This window comes from Bubalus kerabau, chromosome 7 (genome assembly GCF_029407905.1).
Source record: "Bubalus kerabau isolate K-KA32 ecotype Philippines breed swamp buffalo chromosome 7, PCC_UOA_SB_1v2, whole genome shotgun sequence".
Taxonomy (NCBI): domain Eukaryota; kingdom Metazoa; phylum Chordata; class Mammalia; order Artiodactyla; family Bovidae; genus Bubalus; species Bubalus kerabau.
Window position 1 is genome coordinate 31,377,500 of NC_073630.1, and position 18,442 is coordinate 31,395,941.

Genomic DNA, 18,442 nt, shown 5'->3' on the forward strand with positions numbered 1-18,442 from the left:
TGTATTTTCTCTGACATCTATACAATATCTGAAATGCCATATTATCAGAAGTAAAGGATCATGGTATTTTCCCTCTAGGAAAGCAATATGCTAGTTTATTATAGTTTATAATTCCTTTCTTGGAAAGTAGTGTTTCCAACTGATTAATAGATTTCTGAAATCTTCAAACATGCCTAAATTGCATCTGAGTCATCAGGGAAGCCCCTAAAGGAATTTCCCTGTAGCTCATACAGTAAGGAATCTGCCTGAAATGTGGGAGACCCAGGTTTGATCCCTGGGTCAGGAAGGTCCTCTGGAGAAGGGAATGGCAACCCACTCCAGTGTTCTTGCCTGGAGAATCCCATGGACAGAGGAGCCTGGTGGGCTACAGTCCATTGGCTTGCAAAGAGTTGGACATGACCAAGCAACTAAGCACACACATGTGATTTATTTCAAATAATGCATATTTCATTTTAAAAGTTAGTTCATTGTTATACCTCTTTAAAAATTAAGACATAGAAAAAAACAGGTTTGTATTATCATAAAAGTCAAAAACAGTTGACCTTAAATCTATTAGACATGAAGTTTAATTTTTTCAGGACAAATAAATAAATGACTATTTCCAATGCTAGTTCTAAACCCTCTCCCAAGGCTTTTAATATTTCTTCATAGTCTGATAATCTAATTCTCATGTGATATTATTTCAAGTAGCCTAAAACATAAAATCATATAATAACCATATGTCAGACACAAACAAAAAAGCCCAGTATTAATTATGGTTAATTTGAAAAAGTATAATTTCCCCATTAAAATTGGATAAGACAAATTAAACAGAAATGAGATAAGCTTCAGTCAAATATTTTCAAACTTTTAAACATTTTCCAGACTTCAGAATGAGTGGTTTTACTGCCTCTATTTCTAAATAATTTATAGTCATCTTAAAATAGTATGCTTTTTTATAAAGCTTTTGCTTTATGATTTTTATGACAGCTGATGACCAACCACTAATGTCCTTTCCAGTTTGAGACTTAACCACAAAGTTCCAAAAACACCTCAGAAATTATTATTTGCTTTTATTTATTCCACTAAACAAATATTAAATCAGATATTATTTTTATATAATTATTTTTCAAAATATTTAAGATATAATTAAATCCTTTTTTTAGTTTTTAAAATAATCAATATGATAAATATACAGCATATTTCCCCTTAAATGGTACATTCTATATGGTATTAGTTTCTTGGAATAAACATAGTTATATTAAATGTTGAAATATGACTGAGAATTAAAAATAACATCAAAGAAGCCTACTTAAAGACATAAAAAGATATCCACAATATAGGATAATGTAAAAAACAGCAGATTATAAAAACATATGTTTAATATCACTCCATTTCTGTAAATAAACAAACATCCATGGAAAAATGACTCAAGGGAAAACAGCTATGTGACAAAAGGGATTATTTTTAGGTGGTGTGATTATGGGTGATTTCTGTATCCTTATTTTTGCTTCTCTGTATTTTGTGCAAAATAATATACACCCATTTTATGATAAGAAAATTGAAGTTTTAAAAAAGGAAGTCACACTAAGTTCCTGTAATGATATTTTACAGATTTGAAGAAAGTCTGTTATTACAGCTAACGGTTTTTCCAGTGATTTTCTATAATTTCTATAACATTTCTCTTCTGTTTTATTCTTTGTGACTAAAAATTAAAGAATATATTTAGAAACTAGCAATGAATAGATTGAATAAAAACTGCAACTACCTATATAAATTCTCAGTCATATTTCAACATGTAAATACATCTTAGTTTATTTAGCTAATCTTCATCTGTTGGATAATAAAATTGCTTGAAATTTTCCACTGTATAAATAATGTACTAATGAACATCTTTGAAACTGAACTTATTTGTTGTCTCTGAACGTCCTTGACAATTTCCTTAGGATACAAATAATAATAGGAGCAATACTGCTGAGTTAAAGGATGGATTCATTTTTCGAGTTTCTGATGAATATTGCAAAACTGTCTCCCAGAACAAACTTTACTATTAACTTGGCCTATTTTCCAACCCTTGCCAATACTCAGTGCTATCATTTAAAAATATTCTTATTAGTTGAGTACATGAAAACTGGTATCTCATTTTAAATAATTCTTTCATTCAATAAATATTGTGGAGCATATACTATGTGCTAGGCTCCGTGCTTGGCACTAAAGGTACAATAGTGTACAAGGAGAAAAAGATCTGGTTCTCTGTTTTCATGGAGTTTAGAGTCTAATGATGAAGAGCAATATTAAGTAAAGTGAAAGTGTTAGTCATTCAGTCGTGTTCAACTCTTTGTGACCCCATGGACTATAGCCCACCAGGTCCCTCTGTCCATGGAATTCTCCAGGCAAGAATACTGAAGCAGGTAGCCATTCCCTTCTCCAAAGGATCTTCCAACCCAGGGATCAAACCCAGGTCTCCTGCACTGCAGGCTGATCCTTTACCATCTGAGCCACCAGGGAAGCCCCTAATAGTAAGCAAAGAATCAAATAAATACATGTATAATTAAAACTGTAATAACTACAGATAGAAAAGTTTCTGGGTACACTGAAAGAGTGTAATGGGGAAACTGACCAAGTCAGGAGAAGTTGGAGGTTAAGGGCTTCCCTAAGGGAATGATGACTGAGCTGAAATCTGAAAGAAGGGCAGGAGTAAATTAGATGAACAGGAGGTGAGCGTTCCTGGCTGAAAAGAAGAAAGCTAAGGGCTAAGCTTTTGGGGATCACATTAAGATTTGGGCTTTTGTTCTAAAAGCAATGATAAGTCACTACTGGGTTTTAAGTAAGAAAGTAAAAATGATCAATTTTGTTTTCAAAATAAAGCTCTAGTGGTAAAGCCTAAATGGGAAACATGAGGAAAGCAATTATAGAGCTACTGGAGTAATCCTAATAAAAGATGGTGGTAGATTATACTGTGGATATAATGATAAAGATGAAAAGATAAGAACAACCTTTAGAATTAGAAGTTAGAAAGGTAGATTAGAAGTTAGAAAGCTTATTCAACTTATATGCAGAATACATCATGTGAAATGCTGGGCTGGATGAAGCACAGGCTGGAATCAAGATTGCCAGGAAATATATTAATAACCTCAGATATGCAGATGACACCACCCTTATGGCAGAAAGCGAAGAGGAACTAAAGAGTCTCTTGATGAAAGTGAAAGAGGAGAGTGAAAATCCTGGCTTAAAGCTCAACATTCAGAAAACTAAGATCATGGCATCCAGTCCCATCACTTCATGGCAAACAGATGGGGAAACAATGGAAACAGTAAGAGACCTTATTTTCTTGAGTTCCAAAATCACTGCAGATGGTGACGCAGCCATGAAATTAAAAGATGCTTGCTCCTTAGAAGAAAAGCTATGACCAACCTAGACAGCATATAAAAAAGCAGAGACATTGTTTTGCTGACAAAGGTCTGTCTAGTTAAAGCTATCGTTTTTCCAGTAGTCATGTATGGATGTGAGAGTTGGACCATAAAGAAATCTGAGTGCTGAAGAATTGATGCTTTTGAACTGTGGCATTGGTGAAGACTCTTGAGAGTCCCTTGGATTTCAAGGAGATCAAACCAGTCAATCCTAAAGGAAATCAGTCCTGAATATTCATTGGAAGGACTGATGTTGAAGCTGAAACTCCAATACTTTGGCCACCTGATGTGAAGAACTGACTCATTGGAAAAGACCCTGATGCTGGGAAAGATTGAAGGCAGGAGGAAAAGGGGATAACCGAGGATGAGATGATTGGATGGCATCACCAACTCGATGGACATGAGTTTGAGCAAGCTCCGGGAGTTGGTGATGGACAGGGAAGCCTGGCATGCTGCAGTCCATGAGGTCGCAAAGAGTTGGACACAACTGATCCACTGAACTGACTGAGATTAATAATGGGAGGCAAGTGAGGTGACAAAAATAAAATGTCTAGATTTCTAGAAAAGATAAAGTTTTCAGAAGAACAGTGAGTTCAGGTATGTGTGTATGTGTATGTGTGTGTATATGTGTATATATACACATATACACACATTACTGAACTATAAGGAAGCTTAGGGCTTAGGTGAAAATGTTATTGAAAATGGTATATCATGAAATTTAAACTATTTTAGGAAAAAAGTGAAAGCAAAGTAAAAGCTGATGATCCTGAAGAAAGTAGGGATAGAGATGCTCAATGGAACAGAAATCCAGATAAAGTCAAAGAATGAGGGTAAATTATGTCATGGAGCATACATAAATTAATGATTTTAGAGGTAGAGTATTTATGGATGATCACAAAGTATGATGATGGAAATTGGTGGCTGGAGTCGAGTGGAGAAAATAGCATTGGAAATCAGGAGGTCAAGAAACTAAGGAGTTAAGCTGTTTTATCTTCATCTAAGTGGACCTTGAAGTCATGGCCTGGAGTAGAAAAGACAACTAGGAGTCAGATGCCAAAGTGCATCATAAATGAGACGAAGGGGAATAACCTGAAGAAGCAGAGGGTCTTAAAGAGTGAAGGAATAATGGTTTGTAATCCATAACAGGGAGCATGATCACACCAATTTCTTTTCTGACCTGGTGCTATGGAGGATACAGGAAAACAAACATTCTCCAAATAAGTAGTGGTATTCCCTGTAAAGGGGTAGTTCCAAAGGGCTAGGTGAAGGGTTTGAGAGGTTGGGTGATGCTAGAAGGCCAAGTCAGAGGCAAGGAGGTACACACATGACAGGTGCAGTGTCATGCCTGAGTCTTACATTTTGGATAATGACTGATGATATTCAGTTCAGTTCAGTTACTCAGTCGTGTCCGACTATTTGCGACCCCATGAATCTCAGCACACCAGGCCTCCCTGTCCATCACTAACTCCTGGAGTTCACTCAAACTCAAGTCCATCGAGTCAGTGATGCCATCCAGCCATCTCATCCTCTGTCGTCCCCTTCTCCTCCTGCCCCCAATCCCTCCCAGCATCAGAGTCTTTTCCAATGAGTCAACTCTTCGCATGAGGTGGCCAAAGTACTGGAGTTTCAGCTTTAGCATCATTCCCCCAAAGAAATCCCAGGGCTGATCTCCTTCAGAATGGACTGGTTGGATCTCCTTGCAGTCCAAGGGACTCTCAAGAGTCTTCTCCAACACCACAGTTCAAAAGCATAAGTAAAGGGAAATTGTTTGCCTTAGACTTCTAAGAAAATAAAGACAAAAGACATAATGGATTTAAATTCAGTGGTGTCTGTGATAAGAGTGATCACTGGCCTAGGATACCAAAATTGTGGATAATCATTAGAACATTTCATCTATTTCCATTGGGTACATTTTCTCTTTATATTTCTTTTGCAAACTGATGATTCATTCCTTTGCTAATTTCATGTTGGCATATTTCTCCCTATTACCAATCTGAAAGGGCTTCCCTTGTGCCTTAGTTGGTAAAGAATCCACCTGCAATGAGGGAGACCTGGGTTTGATCCCTGGGTTGGGAAGAGCCCCTGGAGAAGGGAACGGCTACCCACTCCAGTATTCTGGCCTGGAGAATTCCATGGACTGTATAGTCCATGGGGTCACAAAGAGTCAGACACGACTGAGTGACTTTCACCAATCTGAAAGGGCTCTTTAATATAGTCAAAATATTGGCTCTTTTAACAACAAAATAATAATTTTTTACTTTTAATTTTATGGCAGGCTTCCTTTCACATAAATTTTTTAATGTGTATGTGACAAACTATTAGTTTTTATCTTCATGATTTCTGCTTTTTATGTGATACTTTTTGAATGTAAAATTTCTCCTCCTGTTTAATTCTTTATATGTTGATATATTGCCTTTATCCTTTCCCAACATTCAAAACATTCAAGGTTTATAGATAATTCTTGTGATTGTTTTTTTTACACTGTGATTAACTGGGATGAAATTTTACCTGTATCACTGTCATTTGCATTTTGGTTTGTAAGGATACTTGTGATTCTTACTTTTTAAGAGAGAAAAATGCAAAAGGTATAGGAATAGAATATAATTGCTAAAGTGCTATCTTTGCACTTAGCTTCAAATGTCTTTGCTTAGCAGGCTGATATAGATCATAACGCCAAATATGCAAGTAGCCAATAAAGCTTTATGGAAGCAGAATAAATAGCCTATATTCAAATTTCTGTATCTGTAGGAAGACACATCGATTATTAGTTAAGATAAAGGTGACAGAGCTATTCTGCTGTAACAGAAACACAGAAATACAGCAGCTTAAAGGACATAAGTAATTATTTCTCATTTGGATTGGTCTCCTGAAGTGAGCATTCCAAGGTGTTAGGGTGGTTGTGCTCCATGAGGCCTAAGGCCTTATTCTGTGTAGTTGAAATCTGGAAGAAGGGGAAGGAAAAAAAGAAGATCAAAGGCAAGCAATTTTCCTTTACTTCCCTAACAAGAAGGTGGAAGTTGCACCTACCACTTCTGTTTATGCTCCATTAATGAGAACTGGATCACCTGTTTGCACCTAGCTAGGAGGAAGGCTGAGACAAGTAATCTGACTACAGTTCTCATGTGTGTAGGAAAAAGGAGAACAGATTTGGGGAATATAACAATCAGCCTACCATTTCTGGGAAAGTGGTGTGGATCTGTCTACAAAAAAAAAGTGAAGAAGTTGCTGCGAATTTCTCCTGAATAGAATTATTTTAAATTAAATATGTTTACTTACTGTTTTATACTTACTGTACTTTGAAAATTACTTTTAAAAAACTCTCAAAATAAAAAGGACATGTCTGCATCTAGAGGAAAGATTTAAAGTTCTGAGCACTTATGTAGCCTTCTCCTCCCCTAAATTTCTCTTCAGGTATACACTCAATAACAGAAACCTTGGCCGGATTGTCACTATAGCAGAGCCATTCAACACTGAACTACAACTCTGGCAGGTAGGAAGATAAATTCCTCTATACTTGTCAGGGAAGGAACAGAATTAATTTTTTTTCAAGTAGAAATGATATTTTCTCTATTCAGATCCCAGAAGACTGGGAAAAAGTAATAATTCTTATATATAATTAAATGTACATCTATTTTTTTCTAAACTAAAAAAATTTCAAATAACCAAGAGATAAAGTTTAAAAGTTGAGAAAGGTGAGGCCTGGGGAGACTTAGGCTCATGGTCCATGAGACCATACAGTTTAGCAAGCCATGAGCAGTCCATCTCCCCTTTCCAGGTAAGTGTAATCCTGGGATAAGCTGGTCAAGATTTGATTCCTTTCAGAACTCATAGTTTTGGAATTTCAAAACTAAGCCCAAATCTTTCAGATTTCGGATACCTCAATTCCTGTGGGGTGGAGGGGTGAGGGCATGTTCATTAACGTTAGACAGAGATTGTACGAATTTTCAGTATCTGTTTAAGATATTGGAATGTTACATCCTTCTGTGAAACAAAATAATTCTTATTTTTGCAAATAGCAGATACTACTATGGTTAAGTTTGGGAGAGGGTTTTGGAGGGAAGAGGGAAAACAAACCAAATTTAATAGAGATTTTTTGATGAGCCCTCAATGAGTGAACTGAAAGTATATAAAACACTCCAGACTCTCGGAACAAAAGGCTATGCAAAGCCATCATTCCACAGAACAGATTTTCCAGGAAACACCTTGGGAGAGCGTGCAGAAAACTGAGAAACCTGCAAAAGCAAAGACAGCATGCCCGCCACCACTGTGCTGCTCTCCTCCCCCAGTACAGCAGGGCCTCTTTTGCGGGACATGCCGCCAGGTGTCCAAAGCCATGGGTAATGACTACCAACCTGAGAGATGGGCTCAATCTGAATGATGCATCAGAAGGTGTATCTTAATGTTGTTCAGTGATACTGAATGTCCAGGGAAGAAGGAAACAAATCCAGAATGTAAATAAAATCCCTGAAGAATACTTGGGCTTAAAATTACTTTCTTAATTATTGCCTTCTCTTTATAGATCAAGAGCTTTTTCGAAAGATATCCTGAAGCTGGAGCGGGACAAAAACCTAGGGAGCAAGTACTGGAAACAGTGAAAAATAATATCGAGTGGCTAAAACAAAACAGGGACACCATAAGAAACTGGTTTCTTGATTTGAATGGTTAATGTGTCCAAATATCATATTTTAATTTTGTGACTCTATTGTTTCTCCTGTTAAATATTTGGTGGCCTAATTTACAAGCACTACGGAGGGAGTTTTATATATAGATACTGCTTTCACCAAGTACTGTGTTTCTATGTCTTGCAAAGCTTTTAAATTGTCCCATTTTGTTTATGAAGGAAGATACTAATGGAGTAGTTAATGTACTCAGGGATTTCTTCTAAGCATACTTCATAGGAGATTCTTTACAAACTGAAGATAATTTAATAGCCATTTTAAGGTCTTTAAATATCATTCTTTGTATCTTAAATCTATGAAAATAGAACAATTTGGTCTTAGCTTTACATTTTTAGTACCAAAGAAGCACCACTTAATCTTCTGTCTTGAATGATTTTTAAAGTTTAAATACCAGTACTGAGGGACCAATATTACCATCTTAATCTTTATTTTATTATTCAGAATTACACAGATCTAACATCATTGTATTCACATATGTTTTACTCTTTTAAATCCTATCAAAGTAACCTGGGGTTAAATTTTACTCAAGGATTGCATGAATTAACCAAAGAAATACCTGACTCTTACCTTTGTTATAAAATCAACAAAAGAATTCTCCTCTCCTTTTTAAAATAAATCTAAATGATTACCTTGAAAAAAACGCATTGTTGTCCAGTGTTCCTTTACTCTTGAATAATGACTGTAGCACTCCCCAAATACTTTCAGTTCAGTTCAGTCGCTTAGTCGTGTCCGACTCTTTGCGACCCCATGAATCTCAGCACACCAAATACTTTAGCAGGAGACAATAAGATTCAAGAACCCAGTCTTTTTCATGCTTAGTTTTCTGTCATCTTGCTCCATTCCCTACAAATTTCCTTCAAATAAGCTATGAAATTAAGGGGAAGATAGTGCTTAAATCCTACATGGATTTTAGAGGAAAAGGGCTAAATAATTGGAAACTTATTAGGAAACAGAGAAGGGTGATCATTCCATAAAACTAAATGGAATTAGAACTTAGCTTTGATCTTACCTAGCAATCTTTAAGTGTGAAAATAAGGAAACCCTTGGATGTTTCCAACATGACTCTGCATATCTGAGGATATATCTTCTCAGATATAACTTTAATGTGTAAACCCTTATATCCTAATCCATACAGAATCGGTTTAGTTCACTTCAGTCGCTCAGTCGTGTCCGACTCTTTGTGACCCCATGGACAGGAACACTCCAGGCCTTGTCCATCACCAATTCATACAGAATAGCACTGATCAAATTTATATTCGTGATTTGACTAAAGACATCAATTTTGTAGGAGCTGGTGGCAAGAACATGTTTAACATGGCACTTGATGCCTAGCAGATCCACAACACAAGTCCAATAGACAGAAAAGGTAGTAAATTAGTATGTTCCAATCTGCAGTATCTAGAAAATCTAAATTTATTTGGAACCTTCAGAAGTATAATTTAAGATTGGTTTGATGATAATTGAAACATATGGAAACAATCAAAACCCTAGCTTTGGCTTTACATAAAAAATATTCCCTAATCAAGGACTCTCAAATTTTGTAAACTTTCCTATTGCTGTCTCTTAATTTTTACTTCTCAATCCACATAGCTAAACTGTCAAAGTCAAATGTAGACTGGGGGGAGGCGAGGGAAGACAAAAAAAGACGATATTTTCAGACTAAAACTTTTGAATTATTGTTTTAAATTATTTCAGAAGAAAACCACATTAACATCATAAATCATCAGGAAAAAAAAAAATCCCACTATCCTCCTGGATATTAACACCCTAACTTCAAATTGACCACAATCAAAACCAGCACTTGAAGTCTATGTATTATTTCAAGTGGATAAATAAGGAAGTGGGATGTTTTATCCTTCTGCTTTATGCAATAAATTCTTAAAAAAATTTGAAGGAGATGGTACATGAAACAGATTCCCAACTTGCCTATAAGTTATTCTGCTTCATTCCACTCTAAGCATTAAAACTGAGAATGAATTGTTTAGTTCTATTTACCCCATATGAAAAAGAACTGTGCACACTTCGTTATAACTCCAGTAGCCAATCAGGCCCTTCACAAACAGTGTCTGATTTTTAAAGGCTGATAACCAATAGATAGATCTATGCCAAGAAGAGTTTGCTACTGTGTTTTTTGATTGTGTCATGATTTTTGCAGGGAAAAATTTTAGTATGTTGTATCCAAAATTAAACCACAATAAACCATCAACTTTAAAGAATTAACAGGAAGAAATGATCAGCAAAGTCATGTAGCAAGAAGCAGGGCCAGTAATAATTATTGCCTCCTTCTGGGTGGTTTATTCCTATATTGCAGATCACTGCTGTGCACCCACACAAGTGTAAACTAGGAGCTTATATAATAAACTAGGAACATATAAGTGGCAAGCAGGGAAGTTCTGGAGAGCAGAGATATACAGCTAGGTTGAAGGCAATGTTACTCCTACAGTTTACCCTTCATGTAGATAAAGTGTTATTCCAAAAATAGATAAATACAAGGTGGGAAGAGAAATCTTGAATGGTAATTCTCAAAGTGAGAATAAGCAGGGAACAGAGGAAGAAGAGTAGAATAACCAATGAAACTTCCAAAACTGCTAAATAATACTAATAGTGACAGTAACAATAATAACAAGTTCCTTTCCAATACCAAGCCCTATTCTAAACACAAGTACTCCACATACATCAATTTCTATATTTGAACTTTACAAAAACCCAAGAGGGTAGGTACTGTTAATATCCCCATTTTACAGATGGAGAAACAGACAGAGAAGTCACACAACTTGCCCAAGGCCAAAAAGTTAGTGTCTGGCATGAGCCATGACTTGAACCTAGTTTATCACCAGAATCTACATACATACCCACATATTAAAGTAGAAATCCCTGAAGAGAATTCCATTATCTCACCCCATTGTGAGATAGTTCAGCATAGGTATGTGACTTACTTTGGCTGCTGAAATATTGGTGAAATTGATGTGTGTCGATCTCAGGCAGAAATGTGCAGAGTCAGCACATGGTTTGCCACATTCTCCATTTTTCTTCTGCCACTAGATCCAGAAATGTTTCAGATAGAGGCTGTTCTGTTTGCCTGAATTTCAGGAGGAAAACAATAAAACCAAAAATCAGTTCTTTGAAAAGAACGAAAAAAAAAAAAAAAGGACAAACCTTTAGCTAGTATGATCGAGAACAAAGTGAGAAAACTTAAATTACTGAAATCAGGAATGAAAGAGGAGACATTACTATCAAATTTACAGAGATAAGAAGAATTAAAGAGAACTCTATGCATAGCCATACACCAAAAAATCAGATAACTTAGATTAAATGAACAAATTCCTAGAAAAACACAAACTATCAAACTGACTCAAGAAGAAACAGACAATCTAAACAGACCTATAACAACTAAAGAGATTGATTTAGTCATTAAAAACAAAAACTTGCCACAAAGAAAAGCCCAGGACCAGATGGCTTCCTTCATGAATTTTACCAAATATTTAAAGAAAAATTAGCACCAATCCTTCACAAACTTGCAAAAAACAGACAAGGAGGGAACACTTCTCAATTCTACGAGGTCATTAACACAATGATACCAAAACCAGACAAAGACATCACAAGAAAAAAATCCCCCAAACTACAGATCAATATCCTTTTTTAATATATGCACAAAGACTCTCAACAAAATACTTTTACTAACAAACCAAATCTGGCAACAAAGAAAAACGATTAAAGACCATGAACAAGTGCCAAGTGGAATTTATCCAAGAATGTAAGATTGTTTTGACATATGAAAATCAATCAATGTGATGTACTATATTGATGGAATAAGGACAAAACCCACATGATCAATCCCATGGTGCAGAAGAAACATTTGAAAAAATCCAGAACCCTTTCATGATAAAACATTCAACAAGCTAGGAATAGAAGGGAACTTCTTCAACCTGAAAACAGCATCTATGAAACACCAACAGCTAACATCACACATACAGGTGAACGACTGAATGCTTTGCCCTTCGATCAGTAACAAGACAAGGATGTGCTTGCTTGCAACTTTACTTAACACTGGAGTGTAACTCTTGCAAAGGAAATTAGGAAAGGAAAGGAAATAAAAAACATCCAGGGCTTCCCTGGTGGCTCAGTGGTAAAGAATCCACCTGTCACTGCAGGAATCATGAGTTCCATCCCTGATTCAGGAAGATCTCACATGCCATGGAGCAACTAAGCCAGAGGGCCACAGCTATTGAGCCTGTGCTCTAGAACTTGGGGGCTACAACAACTGAAGCCGGTGAGCACTAGAGCCCATGCTCCTCACCAAGAGAAGCCATGGCAATGAGAAGCCTGCTCACCACAACTAGAGAGTAGCCCCTGCTCGCTGCAACTAAAGAAAAGTCCACGCAGCAATGAAGACCCAGCATAGCCAAAAATAAATAAAATTTTAAAATTATTTTTAAAAAGATATCCAAATTAGAAAAAAGAAAATGATCTTTATTATCAGATGACATGATCTTGCACATAGAATATCCTAAGAATACATGCACACACACACGCAGACGATTACCACTAAATGAATTCAGCAAAGTTGCAGGACACAAATTAATTGCATTTCAATACACTAGCAATGAAAAATAAGAAAATAAAATTAGTTACATTCCAAGACCATCTAAAAGGATAAAATACTAAGCAACAAATTTAACAAAAGAAGTTCAAGACTTGTAGACTTAAAACTAGGAAATATTATTTAAAAAAATTAAAGATCTAAATACATGGAAGGACATCTCAGGTTCATAAATTGGAAGACATAATATTGTGAAAATGACAATACTCCCCAAATCTACAGATTCAACATAATCCCTAAAAATGTCACCTTGCTTTTTTGCAGAAACTGAAACCCTGATCATAAAATTCATATTGAAATGAACACAGAATAAACAAAAGAATTTTCCAAGTAAGAACAGGTTGTAGAACTCACATATTTCAAATTTAAAACTTACTACTCAACTACAATAATCAATAGAATATGATATTGCCATAAGGAGAGACATATAGGTTAATGGAATAGAATTGAGAGTCCAGAAATAAATACTTACATATATGGTCACTTGATTCTTCATAAGACAATAATAATGTAGAAAAACTCTTTTCAATAAATGGTGCTAGGATAACTGGATATCCACATGCAAATAAAATGAAGTTGGAATACTTTCTTACATCAAACACAAAAATTAACTCAAAATACATCATAAACCTAAAAGCTAAAACTACAGAAGAACAAAACAAAACAAAAAACATGCAAGTAAATCTTTATGATCTTGGATTAGGCAATGATTTCTTAGTCATGATACCAAAAGCATAAACAACAAAAGAAAACAATAGATAAATTAGTCTATATCAAAATCAAAAACTTTATTGCTGCAAATGATACAGTCAAGATAGTTATAAGACAAACCACAGTACCAAAGAAAATATTTGTAAATCAAAAATCCTAATTAGGGACTGGTATGAAGAACAATACTGCATAAGAACCTGGAATGTTAGGTCCAGGAATCAAAGTAAATTGGACATGGTCAAGCAGATGGCAAGAGTGAACATCAACATTTTAGGAATCAGTGCATTAAAATGAATGGGAATGGGTGAATTTAATTCGGAAGACCATTACATCTACTACCGTGGGTGAGAATCACTTAGAAGAAATGGAGCAGCCCTCATAGTCAACAAAAGAGTCTGAAACGCAGTACTTGGGTACAGTCTCACAAATGACAGAATGATCTCAGTTAATTTCCAAGGGAAGTCACAGTAACCTAAGTCTATGTCCCAACCACTAATGCCAAAGAAGCTGAACAGTTCTATGAAAATCTACAACACATTCTAGAACTAACACCAAAAAAAGATGTCCTTTTCATCATAGGGGATTGGAATGCAAAAGTAGGAAGTCAAGAGATACCTGGAGTAAAAGGCAAGTTTGGCCTTGGAGTACAAAATGGAAAAGGGCAAAGGCTAACAAGTTTTGCCAAGAGAACACAGTGGTCACAGCAAACTCCCTCTTACAACACAAGAAATAACTCTACACATGGACATCACCAGATGGTTTATACTGAAGTTAGATTGATTATATTCTTTGTAGCTGAAAATAGAGAACTTCTATACAGTCAGCAAAAACAAGACTGGGAGTTGACTGTGGCTCAGACCATCAGCTCCTTATTGCAAAATTCAGATTTAAATTGAAGAAATTAGGGAAAACCACTAGACCATTCAGGTATGACCTAAATCAAATCCATTATGATTATACAGTGCAGATGATTAGATTTAAGGGATTAGAGCTGGTAGGCAGAGTGCCTGAAGAATTATGGACAGAGGTTTGTAAATTATGTAAGAGGTGGTGACCAAAACCATCCCCAAGAAAAAGAAATCCAAGAAGACAAAGTGGTTATCTGAGGAAGCCTTACAAATAGCTGAGAAAAGAGAAGCAGAAGGCAAAGGAGTAAGGGAAAGATATCCAACTGAATGCAGAGTTCCAGAGTACAGCAAGGAGAGATAAGAAAGCCTTCTTAAGTGAACAATGCAAAGAAATAGAGGGATACAATAGAATGGGAAAGACTAGCGATCTCTTCGGAGAAGGCAATGGCAACCCACTCCAGTACTCTTGCCTGGAAAATCCCATGGATGGAGGAGCCTGGTGGGCTACAGTCCATGGGGTCGCGAAGAGTCGGACACGACTGAGCGACTTCACTTTCACTTTTCACTTTCATGCATTGGAGAAGGAAATGGCAACCCACTCCAGTGTTCTTGCCTGGAGAATCCCAGGGGCGGGGGAACCTGGTGGGCTGCCGTCTATGGGGTCGCACAGAGTTGGACACGACTGAAACGACTGAGCAGCAGCAGCAGAGATCTCTTCAAGAAAATTGGAGATACCAAGGGAACATTTCATGCAAAGATGGGCACAATAAAGGACAAAACAGCAAGGACCTAACACAAGCAGAAGAGATTAATACGTGGCAAGAATGCACAGAAGAATTACACATAAAAGGTCTTAATGATCTGGATAACCATGATGGTGTGGTCACTGACTTAGAGCCAAACATCCTGGAGAGTGAAGTCAAGCAGGCCTTAGGAAGCGTTACTATGAACAAAGCTAGTGGAGGTGGTGGAATTCCAGCCTAGCTATTTCAAATCGTAAAAGATGATGCTGTATAATAGGCTTCAGTTTCATCCACCTCATTAGAACTGCATGTTGATGTATGGCAAAACCAATACAATATTGTAAAGTAATTAGCCTCCAATTAAAATAAATAAATTTAAATTAAAAAAAAGATGATGCTTTAAAGGGTTGCACTCAATATACCAACAAATTTGGAAAACAGCAGTGGCCACAGGACTGGAAAAGGTCAGTTTTCATTCCAGTCCCAAAGAAAGGCAACACCAAAGAATGTTCAAAATACTGTACAATTGCACTCATTTCACATGCTAGCAAGATTATGCTCAAAATCCTTCAAGCTAGGCTGCAGCATGAACTGAGAACTTCCAGATGTTCAAGCTGAATTTAGAAAAGGCAGAGGAACCAGAGATCAAATTGCCAATATCTGCTGGATCACAGAAAAAACAAGGGAATTAAAAAAATATTTAAAAAACTACTGTTTTATTGACTACACTAAAGCTTTTGATTGTGTAGATCACAACAAACTCTGGAAAATGTTTAGAGATGGGAATTTCAAATCCACTTACCTGTCCCCAGAAATCCATATGCAGGTCAAGAAGCAACAGTGACAACCAGACATAGAACAATGGGCTGGTTCAAAATTGGGAAAGGCGTACATCAAAGCTGTATATTGTCACATTGCTTATTTTACTTCCATGTAGAGTACATAATGAGAAATGCCCGGCTGGATGGCTCACAAGCTGGAATCAAAATTGCCAGGAGAAATATCAATGACCTCAGATATGCAGATGACACTACCCTAATGGCACAGAGTAGCTAAACAGCCTCATGATGGTGAAAGAGGAGAGTAAAAAAGCTGGTTTAAAACTCAACATTCAAAAAACTAAGATCATGGCATCCAGTCCCATCACTTCATGGCAAATAGATGGGGAAACAATGGAAACAGTGACAGATTTTATTTTCTTGGGCTCCAAAATCACTGTGCACTAGTGATTGCAGCAATGAAACTAAAAGACACTTGCTCCTTTGACAAACCTAAACAACATACTCAAAAGCGGAGGCAACTTTGCCAACAAAGGTCCATATACTCAAAGCTATGGTTTTTCCAGTAGTCATGTAAGGATCTGAGAGTTGGACCATAAAAAAGGCTGCGCACCAAAGAATTGATGCTTTTGCATTGTGGTGCTGGAGAAGACTTGCTGTCCCTCAGACAGCAAGGAGCTCAAACCAGTCAATCCTAAAGGAAATCACCCTGAATATTCACTGGAACGACTGATGCTGATACTGATGCTCCAATAATGTGGCCACCTGATGCAAAGAGCTGACTCTTTGGAAAAGACCCTGATGCTGAGAAAGATTGAGGGCAGGCGAGGAAGCGGGCAACAGAGGATAAGATGGTTGATGGCATCACCAACTCAACGGACATGAGTTTGAGCAAACTCTGGGAGATAGTGAAGGACAGGGAAGCCTGGCATGCTGTAGTTCATGGGGCCTCAAACAGGCAAACACAATTTAACAAATGAATAAACCAAAAATGCAGAATATATAAAGAACTCTTACAACTCCACAATAAAAAGATTATCCAATTAAAAATGGGCAAAAGATTTGCATAACTATTTCTCTAAAGATAGACATATATCCAATAAGTACATGAAAACATGCTCAACATTATAAACCACTAGTGAAATGCAAATTAAAACCCCAGTGAGATACCACCTCACACCCACTAGGATGGCAATAATAAAAAAGACAGACAATAACAACTGTTGGCAAGGATATGAAGAAATTGAAGCCTTCATACATTGCTAGTAGGAATTTAAAATGCTGCAGCTGCTTTGGAAAACAGTTTGGTAGTTCTTCAAAATATTAGAGCTGCTATAAACCCAGCAATTTTACTTCAAGATATATATCCAAGAAAAATGAAAACAAATATCCACACAAAAAGTTGTATGCAAATGTTTATAGTAACATTATTCATAATAATCAAATGAAACAAATCAAATTATGAATGAATTTTAAAAAGATGGTATATACCTGTAAGGAAATATTACAGAAGAGGAATGCTTCTAATACATAACACATATGAACCTTGAAAATCATAACTGTACACTTTAAATGGGTGAATTTAATGGTATGTGTATGTTTCAATAAGATGTTTTTAAAAGTCACCCAGAAATTGAAAAAAAGAGAAGGAATATCTCCAAATATACAAAATCAAAACTTTTTTTTTTGCCTACCAGATCAACCAAAACTAAAGAGACTGAAAATTCCCTGTTGATGAGGGGATGGTTTGGAAATAGACCTCTCACCACTGGTGGTAGCAGTGTGGATTGGAACAGTGTTTTAAATGGGAATTTGGTAGCATATTTTATAATTTTAAATATGCTTTTCCTTTGAGCCAGCAATACAATTTCTAGAGGTTTATCCTTTAGATGCTGTATAAAAATACGTGCATGGTATACAGGATGAAAGGATTTTCACTGCAGAGCTCTGAAAGTGGAGAACCTATAGCAGTTTCTAAGATTGTTAAACAAATTATGATGCTCCCTTAGACTAGAATAGGATACCAGCATTCATTCCCATATGCTCTACCTTCTCTTCCATTATGGCTAAGCTCCTACTTAGGGCCAGTGTGTTAGGTGTCATCTTTGTTCAACTTCTCAAAGCATGGTACTAGTAGGTAAATCTGTGTTCTCTCTCTTACACCATCAGTGTTTCCTTATCTACTACATTCTTTGCATCAGCAGAGAACCATGCTATTATTTCCCCCAAAATTAAAATATTCCACCCCCCAGTCTCTTAACCCTATTTTTCTTTCCTGATCTCTCCTTCTACTCACTGAAACTTCTCTTAAGAGTAATCCATGCTTGTTTAGAGAAGAATTTAGTAGAAACTATCAGATTTTAAATGTGTATGCCATCAGATCTCGCAATTCCACTATTAGGGATCCCTTTTAGATAAATACTTGAGATATTCATTTATGTTCAAGATTTTATCAGAGTAAAAGACAAAAACAAAACAGAGTTGTCTAGGCTCATCTAAAATTTCTTCCTTGAGCCCATTCTAATTGGGCTTTCATCACCACTATTCCTCATAAACTGCTTGCTGAGGTCAGGATTTGCTAAATTCAAAAATCAATTCTCAAAACTATTCTACAAAAAGCCAAGGTAATAGTGTCCAAATATACAGCTAACTGATATGACTTAATCCAAAGTTAAACTTTAAGACTTCGAGAC

General features: G+C 36.3%; 1 protein-coding gene and 1 long non-coding RNA gene across 17 annotated transcripts in view; one reads left to right on the top strand and one right to left on the bottom strand.

Moving 5' to 3' along the window:
- The window catches only part of ENPEP (glutamyl aminopeptidase), a 78,414-nt gene extending 69,706 nt beyond the window's left edge, over nucleotides 1–8,708 (top strand). Inside the window, exons 19-20 of the mRNA XM_055587960.1 lie at nucleotides 6,801–6,879; nucleotides 7,909–8,708. Coding sequence (XP_055443935.1) covers nucleotides 6,801–6,879; nucleotides 7,909–8,055 — 226 coding nt within the window. The 3' untranslated portion in view covers nucleotides 8,056–8,708. The remainder of the gene's footprint in view (nucleotides 1–6,800; nucleotides 6,880–7,908) is intronic.
- Nucleotides 1–18,442, bottom strand: part of LOC129657617 (uncharacterized) — a 192,471-nt gene that overhangs the window by 147,012 nt on the left and 27,017 nt on the right. For 10 of the 16 annotated variants that reach the window (XR_008716902.1, XR_008716894.1, XR_008716899.1 and 7 more), the window contains 2 exons: nucleotides 15,773–15,946; nucleotides 11,005–11,147 (listed from right to left, as the gene is read on the bottom strand). This is a non-coding gene — a long non-coding RNA (uncharacterized LOC129657617). Of the gene's footprint in view, nucleotides 1–7,741; nucleotides 7,805–11,004; nucleotides 11,148–13,140; nucleotides 13,312–15,772; nucleotides 15,947–18,442 lie in introns of all 16 variants that reach the window. The other 6 variants (XR_008716890.1, XR_008716897.1, XR_008716891.1 and 3 more) reach the window with 3 other exon arrangements.